General features: G+C 44.8%; 1 protein-coding gene across 4 annotated transcripts in view; it reads left to right on the top strand.

Moving 5' to 3' along the window:
• Positions 1–450: 450 nt before the first annotated feature.
• The window catches only part of TFCP2L1 (transcription factor CP2 like 1), a 65437-nt gene continuing 53022 nt past the window's right edge, over positions 451–12865 (top strand). For 2 of the 4 annotated variants that reach the window (XM_069574449.1, XM_069574448.1), the window contains exons 1-3: positions 459–609; positions 1252–1281; positions 3972–4123. In XM_069574449.1, coding sequence (XP_069430550.1) covers positions 548–609; positions 1252–1281; positions 3972–4123 — 244 coding nt within the window. In that variant the 5' untranslated portion in view covers positions 459–547. Of the gene's footprint in view, positions 610–1251; positions 1282–3971; positions 4124–12865 lie in introns of all 4 variants that reach the window. The other 2 variants (XM_069574451.1, XM_069574450.1) reach the window with 1 other exon arrangement.

Below are 12865 nucleotides of genomic sequence, written 5' to 3'. Positions count from 1 at the left end.
ACAGAGTGAGCTAGAGAGTCCAAACCTTGTCCTCTTGGAGATTATACTATACTGGGAAGGAGATCAATACTCAAGTGTAGATTAAAACAAAACACGATTTCTGAGAGTGCCGTGAAAAAGCGAGAGCAAGTTAAGGCGACAGCGTGTCGGGGTCGGGGTCTCAAGCTCACAGCCTCCTCACCCCACCCACGGTGAGGCTCTGGGAGAGGGAAGACACCAGCGCCGCGGGGACGGTTACCTGGGCCCCACCCTCGAGGGCGGCTAGGGGCAGCGCCGGGCCAGATCCCCGCCTCGCCGCACGCTCGCGGTCGCCGCCCTGGAGGCGCGCTCGCTCCCGGGAAGGCGCGCCTGTGCGGGTCACCAGGTGAGGCGGCCGCGCGGCCTGGGGGCGGGTCCGGGTGAGGCCCCGCCCCCCGAGCTGTCCATAAATGCGCAGGGCGGGCGGCCCCCGCGGTGAGCAGCGCTGCTGGCAGGTGGCCTGGAGGTCGGCTCGCCCCGCGTCCCGTCCGCCGCGCGCCTGGGTCGGGCCGGGCTCGGAGCCCCAGCCATGCTGTTCTGGCACACGCAGCCCGAGCACTACAACCAGCACAATCCCGGCAGCTACCTGCGGTAAGGCGCCCGGGCCGGGGTCCGCGGGCGGGGCGCCGCCTGAAGTCCGCGGGCCGGGAAAGGAGCGGCCGGGCCGGGGATCCCGAGCGCCCTCGCCGCCTCCTTGCTCCGTGCCCTTTGGGGACTGAGGGAGAGCTGCCCAGACTCCCGCCTGGGACAGACAGACCGACCCTGGCGAGACCCGATGCTCGGAGTTGCGGGCCAGCGCGCGAGGCGGGTTTCCAGAGCCAAGTGCTCGCGGGGCTCCTCCCCCGACGACCCCGGGCGGGCGCGGAGCGCACATCTCTGGGTCTCAATCTCCCCGGGGTCTTTCCCCCTCTGCGTCTCTCCTCTCCCCGCTCGCGTCGAAGAGGAAACTTCCTGCCGTCGGTCTGGAGCTGTCCCGGGAAGTCTAGTCCCCTGCTCTTTGCCCCTCTCCGCCCGGGTCCCTCTCCGAGCCTCGCGTCCTCTCCAGTGTCCTTGGTCCGCCCGAGGGGCCAGCGAGCGGCGAGCGCGGCCCTGCGTTCCGCCTAGCGGACCTGCAGCGGGGGCGGGCGGGGGCTCGGGAGGGACCGGGTGCCCTCTCCCACTAGGTGGTCTTGGTATGTGGGTCCGAGGCCCGCTCGTTGATTGCCCTTGATGGAAATCTTTCTTCTTCTGCAGGGATTTGACTAGTGCTCTTCAGAGGGAAAAGTAAGTCCTGCCTGTTTTGCAAAGTTCTCTCTCCCGTCCCCTTGAAGGAAGTGGCACCCCCGTTAGCTTCAGTTCCTGGAGGATTGTTTTTCCCTGTTGTGCAGCTGGCTGGGTACTAATGGGCAGTCATTTCACTTTCTGAACTCGCCTGAACCAGCTTTAGCCTGTCTTTATTTCCATCCTAGTCACAGTTTATGAAATGTGCCTAATTTAACCCAAAGGGCATTTGATGTGAGCTCAGAGAAAGTGAACCGAGGGCTAGACCACCTCACAGAGAGAGCTGTCCTGCCTGCTTTATTTTATTTTTGACCCCCAAAAGTTCCAACTCAGATTTAGCAGTATAGGTGTTGTGGAAATCCTAGCTTTGATAGATATTTGTCCAGTAGTCTTCTCTGAAGACAGCCCAATTCCAGCAGGCAAAGGAATGGCTGGGAATAAGTTGTATGTCTTCTGTGTTTTATTCATGGGCAAGAGAGGTAGGAGATGGCATAAGCCTAGGGTTTTAGTTAAGGACTTATGTCTCACAGCAGACCATGGTGATCCACCAGAGGCAGGCTCCTCTGGGAGGTGTTAAGCCCACCAGGCAGATTTTTTTTTTTCCCCCTGCATTGTGTGGTGTATGGAATTTTAGTTCACTGACCAGGGATTGAACTCGAGTCCCCTGCAGTGGAAGCCAGGAGTCTTAACCACTGTACCTCCAGGGAATTCCCTACTGGGCAGATGTTAATCTCTGGCAGAAGATTGTGTCTATTCACTTACCCGAAATGCTACAATGGAATACATTTTTATTGTATCGCAGGATGCAATTTTAGTTGTAATTTTGCCTCAGTTTTAGTTTGTAGCGATTCAGTTTGTTACCATACCTTATAAATGACTTTGAAGGTGACCCTGAGTGAAGAAGTGAGTGTATGTAAAACTTCCTGGACACTGAGAATGTCATCCCTTTAGGGAATAATTCTCCTCCTGAACTAGAGGTGCCCTACTTTAAGAGTTTGGTATTGCATTCATCCTGGTGAGGTGGTTGGGAATTGGGGTAAAAGGTGCTATAAGGCCATGTGGGTTTCTGGGGTCATATGGGGACCATGGATAAAGACTCATTTGGTCCACACTCTCTTTTTTTATGTTACTTCTTGGAAGCCAGGACTTCCACACTTGGAGAAGTTGACCTTGATGGATGCAATGGGGACGGTCCATGAACATGCCCCTGGTCCCCCTAGAGTGAAGAACATCTTATTCTTTTGCTTGGTTTGTGCATTTAATTTTGGTCATCTCGTCACTGTGCAGCATTTCTTCAAGTTGTCTGACCTTCCTGGGGTAGTGGTCTGTACTCCTTTCTTCCCTACTTCTGTTTGATGTTCTGGTGACTTTTATTCCTCAGCAGATAAGGATACCAGGATTGAAATAAGATACTGTTGAGTGATGGCTCTTCCCCCAACCCTGGCTACCCCCGCCTTTTTTTTTTTTTTTTTAATTTAAAGGCAGCAGCCCATGGATTATTAACTTAACATGGTCTGGGCAAACATGAAATTTTGCAATCCCCCAGGAATCAGATCTCTTTGCTTCTCCCCCATTCCTGGATAACCACTTAGACTGGGCATGTGCCTCAGTCTGGACAAGGAAAAGCATGAGGTGGGGGACCCAGGGCAGTGGGTGGTGGCAGGGGCGGCCCTCCATACGGAAGGTTTCTAGGTGAGCCACAGCTGGACTTTTCCTTCTGAAAGTTGGTCTGACATGCTGGGGTATGTGCCTGGCTTGTGTTTTAGATACTTGTGTATGGTGTTGTATGAGGAATAGATTGTGTCAGTGACTCTGCTGTTTACATAGTGAAGTGGGGTCAATGAATCTGATTCAGCACCCTGGACACTCGAAGGGTGGAGGCTTATCAAGATAAGGGCACAGGACCTTTTTTTTGGCGCCGGTGTCTATGCTATAATCTCTTCATAATCCAGAGAGCTTAACCAAGTCCCTCTTGCTTGCAAGTCATTCATGTTCTCAAAGATTTTGTTTTTCCTTGGGGATGCACTTAAAAAAGCACATCTAGAAATAAGTTCTCCAGTCCTAGACTGATGTGAAGCTGAATTTTTGGATCTGATGGGAATTTTTGTTTAGAGGTGGAGGAAAAGAATCTTTGAGCATCTCAGTATTTTCCATTTGGATGAGAAAACTGAATTGAAACCATGGTTGTTCTTGTTTTGCATTTCAGAGATATTAACATGACCCTTAAAATAAGGTTTATGGGCCAGCTGTCCTTTCTTTTTAGAAGTGTGGAAGTATGTCTCAGTTTTTATGAGTGAAGTAGACAGTTTCTGTATTTGCATGGTTTACAGAGCCTAGAGGACAGGATTGTCTTGGTCTGAGATGTGACCAATAGCTAGAAGAGTTTATTTAAAAAATAAAATATTTCATTCGAATTCTTGTTATAAAAGCCAGACACTTGTGGATGGAAACCACGTGACATCTGAATAATCTCTCAAAGGTCACAGAATGAAAGTAGAATCATCCAGGATTGGTCTCCTCCATTGGGAAGCATTTTAGAGTATTTGTGATGTCATGTAGGAAGCTGAACCTGCTAGCTGCGCTAGGCTGGGCTGTGTTGCCATTGATGCTGCCCGAGGTTGGCCGCTTAGTCCTGCCTTTGTGCATTGGCTCGGGGGGCCCTGCTCCTGACCCCTCCCTCCTGTGTGTTGCAGCGACGTCCTCGCTCTGCCCATCTTCAAGCAAGAGGAGCCCCAACTGTCCCCTGAGAACGAGGCCCGCCTGCCACCCCTGCAGTATGTGCTGTGTGCTGCCACATCCCCAGCTGTGAAGCTGCATGAAGAGACTTTGACCTACCTCAACCAAGGTAGTGCTGGAGCGCCGGGCCAGGGTGGAGCCTGGGGGCTGAGGGTACCACGCAGCAGTGGGGAGTTGACCTGAATGACTCATTTGGGCCTGTTTCCTCATCAGGGTGGGAGAGATGGCGTTTGGGAAGGGGTTTCTGGTGTCAGATGGCATCTGTTTCCTAGCTGTGAGACTTCCTAGCCTCAGTGTTTTCTTCCCCCAAAGTGGACACATCAGCTGTGTCTCACTCAGGCCAAACAATGTTTCGCATTCCTCATGCGGGCCCTCCAGGGAGCAGGTGATGCTCGCTGAGTGGCGGCCATAGTTATACTTGCTGTTTGCTGGGGCCGCACCTGGTGCCCTTTCCTGGACATAGACTGAGCACCTTTGATGTATGGGGTCAGCTGCCCTTTCTGGAACTGCACCTATCAGTGATGGGAAGGCCCATCATCGAGGCTGGATTCCACATGTGCCAGGCAGGAGCCCTTTGTAGCAATGGGGGCGAGCGTGCTCATCGTGTCCTGGGAGAAATGGCATGGGGTTTGGACTTTGCATTCTGATCCCAGCCCTTCCCAGCTCTGTGACTTCCCCTCGGAGCCTCAGTGTGTTCACGTGCAAAATGAGAAGTGTTAATTTGTGACATTTGAGAGAGTTAAGGTGTGTGAAGTGCAGTTTCCATTTCTGATGTTCTTTATCAGGACACATGGACCTGTGGCCTAACCGATGACCTGTCTGTGGTTTTTTTGTGGTTATGTGTCTGCATTGATTGTCCTTCCTCCCTGGATCACCTCAGAGACCCTGGCATCCAGTGGAATCATTGCCCCTCTGTTTGGAATGGGAAGAGCCCAGGAGCTGGGGGATGCAGTGCTTTCTGGAGGGAGGCGGTGGCGGGGGCAGCAGTGTGGTTACAATTTATCCTACATGGGCAGCTTCCTTTCTGTAGAACTTTGACTCCCTGATTTGGGGAACGGAAGTCCAGACGGGGTGGGGGCGGGATAGAAGACCAGCCTGCCATCAGGCTGACCTCTGACAGCTCAACCTGCCTGCTTCTGGGCCAGGAACAAGCTCAGAATTAGCAGGTGGCTCTGTGTCTGCCTCTGGATGTGGCCAGGGGATGGGCATGCTTATCCCTGTGAGTGGCTCAGTGGCCTCAGTGGGTCCCCAGCCCAGGCTCAGGCAGCTCTTGGGCACCCGGCTCAGGCCCTGAGATCTATGTTCCATCTGCTGAGGCTGGTGACCCCTGATGGCAGGTATCCTGGCTGGTGGAAGAATACCTCTGTGTGTCTGTGCTTGTTTGTGGAATGGCTTTGGCCATTTTCCTTTCTCTTTCATGGAAGGTCAGATGCTACCAACTTATGTACCTTCAAGCAGTGGCTGTCCTCCCCTGGGCCTCTACTCTCTTGCCTAAGTGTCACGTGAAGAAGCTGGGTGATGTTTACAGAGCGCAGGGGTCTGGGGTGGTTCTTGTTCCTGGCCTGTCATGGGGTCTGAGGCCCTGCTGGGCCTGCTGCTGGTCTGGTGTGCCCACCTCTCCCACTGCTTCCCACTCTATCTGTAAGGCCTTTATTGTTTCCCGTACCTCCCCTCAACTCCTTCCCTCCTTTCTTTAATCAGTCACCTTTGGGCAATGTTTGACAGTCAGCACTCTACCTCTTTTAAAAAGGAGTTATCCTTTGCTCAGTATAGATAAGTTGAAAGAGAGGCTAAAAGAGCTGCCCAGGGGTTAATTTGGTGTATTTACTTTAGATCTTTTTTAGTTATATGTTCCCGATTATTGAAAATAATACATGTTTATCAAGTAGGTAACTAATAAGAACCTGCTATATAGCACAGGGAACTCTATTCACTGTTCTATAGTGGCTTATATGTGAAAGGAATCTTAAAAGAAAAAAAGTGGATATATGTATATGTATAACTGATTCGCTTTGCTGTACACTGGAAACTAACACAACGCTGTAAATCAACTATACTCCAATGAAAATTTTAAAAAAAGAAAATAATACATGTTCATTATAGAAAACTTGGATCATTTAAAAAGCATAAGGAAGTAAGTTAAAAATTAAATTGAAATCTCTAATTTCACCTGAGAGCTGTTGCTAACCACATTTCTACATATTTGCATATGTAAAATTAAAATTATTACAGTGCTACAGATATGTGCCCTGTTTTCTTTGTTTACTGTATTTATGAGCTTTTCTCGTGTTATTTAAAATACTGAGAACTTACATTTTCGTAATGGTTGCACAGTATTTCAGAGTTCTAGTAGCTTTGACTAGTCTCATAGTATGAATACTTAGGCTTCAGTGGTCTTTGTGCGAAATGTTGATTACTATTTTAGATGAATATAAATCAGAGGTACACTTACTGGCTCAAAGGAGTTAAGTAAGGCTTTTGCTACATCTTACCAAATTGACTTCTCAGCTGAATGTACCAATTTACAAGGTAGCCAGTAGGGTATGTTTTACTGTCTCTTATATTGGATATTGTTGCTTTTTACCTCATTAGTGAAACAGGATTTAATCTTAAACTAACATTTATATTGTTGCTAATGTGGCTGAATATTTTAAAATATATTTATTGATCTTTCAAGTTTTTCTATCAGTTATGTTATGTTCTTCACACACTTTTTTACTGGGATGGTTCTATCTTACTGATTGTAACAGCCTACCCTATATGAAGAATATCATATATTTTTTGTGATCTATTTATTTATGTGATAATTATATTTATTTTGTGATAATTAGATTTATGTGTGAGATATATATCTTGGGTTTTTTTCAGTGTAGATATTGAATTTCAGTGTATATTATCAAACCTTTTCAGTTTTCTAAAATAAGTTTTCTTTTATGTTTAGAATGCCTGCTTTCCCCAAAATCAGCTTAGTGGTTTCCTAAATTTCATGTTTCTAAATTTTTACATTGCAATGCACTTGGAAGTCTTCTGGAAATAATAGTGTCATTTAGTGATACTTTGGCTTATTACTGCATAAAATATATTTATTTCTTTTTTTCCTTAGCCTTACCAGTGGGATTTATACTTTCATACGTTGCACTGGAAATTCGTGATGTGATCTAACAGTCTAAGTTTATTTTTCTAAATAGTTAACCTACTAGTTGACACCTGGTTTATCTCTTAGTCTCACTGGTTTAAATGCCACTTTGAAACATTTGAAAAGCCATATTCTAAAGTACTAGTCCAGAAACAGACCCTTGTATAGATGTTTGTCCTGTACACCTGATATTCATTGATTTTTGTCCCATTTTTAGTTGCACTAATTATAGCTTGAAAATATGTTTCTTAGACATTTTTAATCACTTATTCTTAAGATAAATTTTTATAGCCATTGAATCTTCCTTCTATACTTAATTTTTTTTAATGAGATTGTGTGCTTTATAAAGTTGTTTTTTTATTTTATTAAATACTTTTCTTATAATATTTTCTATTATAACCTCAAACACCACTTAAAATATCTGCATCTGGATTATGATTATCTAAAAATTTCATCTTCTGCATTAGCTTCTGAGCTCATCAAGGGCTTCATTTCCTTTATCTTTGTCTTTTCCCAGGCTAGAATTCTACCCAGTACAGAACAAAAGTTGAAAGAATAAAAAACGTAAGATGTCTGGATATTATTTCACTATTTTCTGTTATTATTTGGGACAGATTATTGTCATAACTCCCTGGTGGCTCAGTTGGTAAAGAATCTGCCTGCAGTGCAAGAAACCACCTGCAATGCAGGAGTCCCTGTTAGATCCCTGGTTCAGGATGATCTCTTGGACAAGGAATTGGCAACCCACTCCAGTATTCTTGCCTGGAGAATTCCGTGGACAGAGGAGCCTAGTGGGTCACAGTCAGTCTGTGGGGTCCCAAGAGTCTGACCCAATTTAGTGACTAAGCTGCTGTTATTCACTCACTAAGTTATGTCCAACTCTTTGTGACCCCATGGACTGCCACACACCAGGCTTCCCTGTCCTTAACTGTCTCCCGGAGTTTGTTCAGATTCATGACCATTGAGTCAGTGATGCCATCCAAGCATTTCATCCTCTGTCACCCGCTTCTACTCCTGCCCTCAAATCTATCCCGCACTAGGGGTTTTTTCCCAATGAGTCCACTCTTTGAATCAGGTGCCCAAAGTATTAGAGTTTCAACTTCAGCATCAGTCCTTCCAATGAATAGTCAGGGTTGATTTCCTTTAGGATGGACTAGTTGGATCTTCCTGCTGTCCAAGGGACTCTCCAAAGTCTCCTCCAGCATCACATTTTGAAAGCATCAGTTCTTTGGCTCTCAGCCTTCTTTATTGTCTAACTCTCTTATCCATACATGACTACTGGAAAAACCATAGCTTTGACTATATGGACCTTTGTCGGCAAAATGATGTCTCTGCTTTTTAATACTCTATCTAGGTTTGTCATAGCTTTTCCTCCAAGGAGCAAGCATCTTTTAGTTTCATGACTGCAGTTACCATCTACAGTGATTTTGGAGCTCAAGAAAATAAAATCTGCCACTGTTTCCATTTTCTACCCATCTACCCATCATGAAGTGATGGGACCAGATGCCATATCTTCATTTTTTGAATGTTGAGTTTTAAGCCAGCTTTTTCACTGTCCTCTTTCATCTTCATCAAGAGGCTCTTTAGTTCTGCTTTGGTTTCTGCCATTAAAGTGGTATCATCTGCATATCTGAGGTTGTTGATATTTCTCCCAGCAATCTCGATTCCAGTTTGTGGATTCATCTAGCCTTGCATTTTGCATGATGTACTTTGCAAATAAGTTAAATAAGCAGAGTGACAATATACAGCCTTGATGTACTCTTTTCTCAATTTTGAACCAGTCATTATTCCATGTCCAGTTCTAACAGTTGCTTCTTGACTTGCATACAGATTTCTCAGGAGGCAGGTAAGGTGGTCTGGTATTCCCATCTCTTGAAGAATTTTCCAGTTTGTTGTGATCCACACAAAGGCTTTAGCATAGTCAATGAAGCAGAAGTAGATGTTTTTCTGGAATTCTCTTGCTTTTTCTATGATGCAACAGATGTTGGCATTTGATCTCTGGTTCATCTGCTTTTCCTAAATCCAGCTTGTATATCTGGAAGTTCTTGGTTCACGTACTATTGATCCTAGCTTGAAGGATTTTGAGCATTACCTTGCTAGCATGTGAAATGAGTGCAGTTGTTGAGGTAGTTTGAACATTCTTTGGCATTGCACTTCTTTGGGATAGGAATGAAAATTGACCTTTTCCAGTCCTGTGGCCACTACTGAGTTTTCCAAATTTGTTGGCATAATGAATGAAGCACTTTAATAGCATCATCTTTTAGGATTTTAAATAGATTACCTGAAATTCCATCACCTCCACTAGCTTTGTTTGTAGTGATGCTTCCTAAGGCCCACTTGACTGAACACTGCAGGATGTCTGGCTCTAGGTGAGTGAGCACACCATCATGTTATCCAGGTCATTAAGACCATTTAAAAATAGTTCTTCTGTATACTCTTGCCACCTCTTGTTATTCACTTCTGCTTCTGTTAGGTCCTTGCCATTTCTGTTCCTTATTGTGCCCATCTTTGCATGAAATGTTTTCTTGATATCTCTAATTTTCTTGAAGAGATCTCTAGTTTTTCCCATTCTATTGTTTTCCTCTGTTTCTTTACATTGTTCCTGTAAGAAGGATGCTGGATCTGTCAATTGCAAAGTCATTTAAACCATTGGATACTTGTTTCTCAGTGTGGTGTCAGTCCATTGCCTTACATCATGACTTGGATAAGGTGTGTTCCTTGTGAGTGTTCTGTCATCAACCCCAATGACTAATTTTGTATGCAGTAAAAATGATTTGAGAAGCAATGTTTGTGCTCTTCCTCTGAAATGGAGTCCTAAGGAGAAGAGGTAGATAGCAGTTGAAGGGAGGTCCACAAACTCCAGGCCAACCTCTTTGTCAGTGGCCAAAGGTCACTGTGGAGACATCTTTCCTGAAGACTGGAGCCAGAGGGAAGAGATGAAGTAGGTGGTGGGGGAGGAGTCAGGAAGATCAGAAGAAAGAGAACCTCAGGCAATCTGTGTAGGGAATTCTGGCTTTGAGATAAGAACAAGCTTGCAAGCATGGCTTGTTATGAAGAGAGCTTTGGTATTTCCTACCAAAACAACTCTTAAATTTTAAATACAGTGATGGATTTTTCCAGGAGTCTTCCATGTTCATTCATGGAATAAAACTTCCGGTCCATTGGAAGGAGAGGATAGTTCAGTGACAGAAAAACCATGTCCAAAGGCAAGAATGGGCAGGGTGGGTTGCAATTATGTGTACTATTTGTGAAGAAGCCTAAGAGATTCAACGGAGAAGGAAATGGCAACCCACTCTAGTGTTCTTGGCTGGAGAATCCCAGGGACAGAGGAGCCTGGTAGGAGGCCGTCTATGGGGTCACACAGAGTCGGACACAACTGAAGCGACTTAGCAGTAGCAGCAGGGTTTGGAACCCAAGGAGGAGTGTGAATGACTGGAGAGGTAGACCAGAAGGCCAAGATCTCCAACTGCCTTGTTGAGGTTGAGCTATTGGGTAGCCTCCATGGGCAAGCCATTTACCTCCCAATGCCTCTAACTCCTCACATATAAAATGAAGGAAATAAAACATCTGCTATGTAGGTGAAATGAGTTAATGCAGAAAGAACACTGAAAACAGTGTCTGGCACGTGCATGAGTCCTCAGTCATGCCTGACTTTTTGTGACCCACCGGACTAACCCACCAGACTCCTCTGTCCATGGGATATCCCAGGCAAGAATACTGGAATGCGTTGCCATTTCCTCCTCCAGGGAATCTTCCTGATCTAGGGATTGAACATGTGTCTCCTTCATCTCCTGCTTTGACAGGAGGATTCTTTACCACTGTGCCAACTGGGAAGCACATAGTAACCATTCGCATATTAAACGTTATTAATAATAAAGTGAATATATGTTTCCCCTGTCCTATTTGAAAGCTAATGTGGTCATCACATTGGGACTTTGAATTTGTTTTATTTTTTTTTCTGTTTTAATCTTTCTTTTCCTAATTGAAAGATTAACATAAGGTTGGTTCTAGAACTAAGAATTGTACCCCTTAGAATTGAAAGATGGTAGCTTTGGGGTAGATTAAAAGCAGGAGGAAGCCCTGCTGAACTTTTCTGTTAGTTCTTCATTCATTGTACAACAAATATAGACATAACCCACAGGGGACATCCTGTTCAGAGTGTTAAAATACTGTCTTTAAAACTGTGATTACAGAAAATGCTGGACTCCTTCCTCCATGATGTGAGCTGTTGTGTTAGGGGTACTTTAATTGCAAGATGGGGACCCTAGGCTTTAAAATTCCCAAAGCACTTCCTGGTGTTCCCTTTTGAGTAATTCTCCTAAAAAGTGTTATTCCCATTTTACTGGCTGAGAGAGGTGGCAAAGTCAGGCAAGCCTGGGGAGCAGCTGAGCATTGATGTGATCTTGAAGGGAGTTCTGAAGGGGTAGGCACTTGCTTTTCCTAGGGACTCCTTCACAGGCAGGATTCTAGGCTGGTTCTTCCAGGAGCTGTGTCTGCCTCCTGGAACTCCAGATGCAGCTCGGAGGGAGGAAATACGAGCTTTATAGGGGAGAAGGGCAAGAAGCAAAGGGACCACAATGGAGTCGGGAGAAAAGAGCCTCCTGGAACAGCTTCAAAACCCCATAATCAGTTTCTCCTGCCCCACCCTCATCCCTCCTGCTCTCCAGCCACCTGACCTGAGGGAATGGCCAGAAGATAAGAGCCCCCAGCAGGAAGTCTTATTTTCTGGGATCCTAGAAGTGAGGAAACTTCTGCTCTAGGGGTATCACTTAGCCTCTGAAATCCTCTGTTTCCTCATCTGTGGAATTGAGCCAGGTTTCATTTTGTGGGTTGCCTTGAAAATTAAGTGAAGAACTAACATCTGGCAAATAGAAAGCCACAGATTTCCCCCCTTTCCCCAATTATATCTGTAACTTTAAATTTAAGGAATGAGGCAAATGATTAGTTACTTTGTTATCCTTCTTCCTTAGCTGAAGTTTTCTTCCCAGATTAATTTTTAGCCTGAAGTTTGGGAATATAAACTGAGGAAACCAAATGATCCTTGAACACATTACTTTTTATTTTTTAATGCTTTCTCCCTTATTCTTTGCTGAGTATAAAAATAGCACATATTTATTGTAAAACAGAACAGCCAAACAGTACAGAATTTGTACTGATAAATAACTTCTCATAATTCCACTTCCCAGATTTTTCTTAGTCATAGATTAAACCGTATATGCCTAATCTTATAGTCATAAATTAATCAATGTATGTCTAATTATATAGGCACACATACATATGCACTTATAGGAATGTGTTTGTCTCTTTTTTTTTTTTGTAAAAGATCTTATTATGTATACTATTTTGGTAATTCCCCCTCCCCCCACAAACAATGTATCCTCAAAATCTTTCCACGTGGATACATTAAAAACAAACAAACAAGCTGATCTTCCCCTGGGTCTTTCTCATCCATTGTATGGATGTTGCATAATTTGTTCTCTTGAGGAACTTCAGGACTGTTCGCATTTTTTCATAATTACACCCAGCACTCCGTTGATCATCCATGTACACATATCTTTATATTTAAACAGGAAGTGAAAATATCTGTAGAATCAATATCTAGAAATAGAATAGCTGGCACAACATTTTGATAGATGCTGCCTTATTGCCATGCAGTGAAGTCAATGGAGGTGTCCCATTTGTAGTTTTATGAATGATACTATCTGAATTATTGTT

The sequence above is a fragment of the Ovis canadensis genome, chromosome 2, assembly GCF_042477335.2.
Source record: "Ovis canadensis isolate MfBH-ARS-UI-01 breed Bighorn chromosome 2, ARS-UI_OviCan_v2, whole genome shotgun sequence".
NCBI lineage: Eukaryota > Metazoa > Chordata > Mammalia > Artiodactyla > Bovidae > Ovis > Ovis canadensis.
This window is presented reverse-complemented; position numbering and strand designations above follow the sequence as displayed.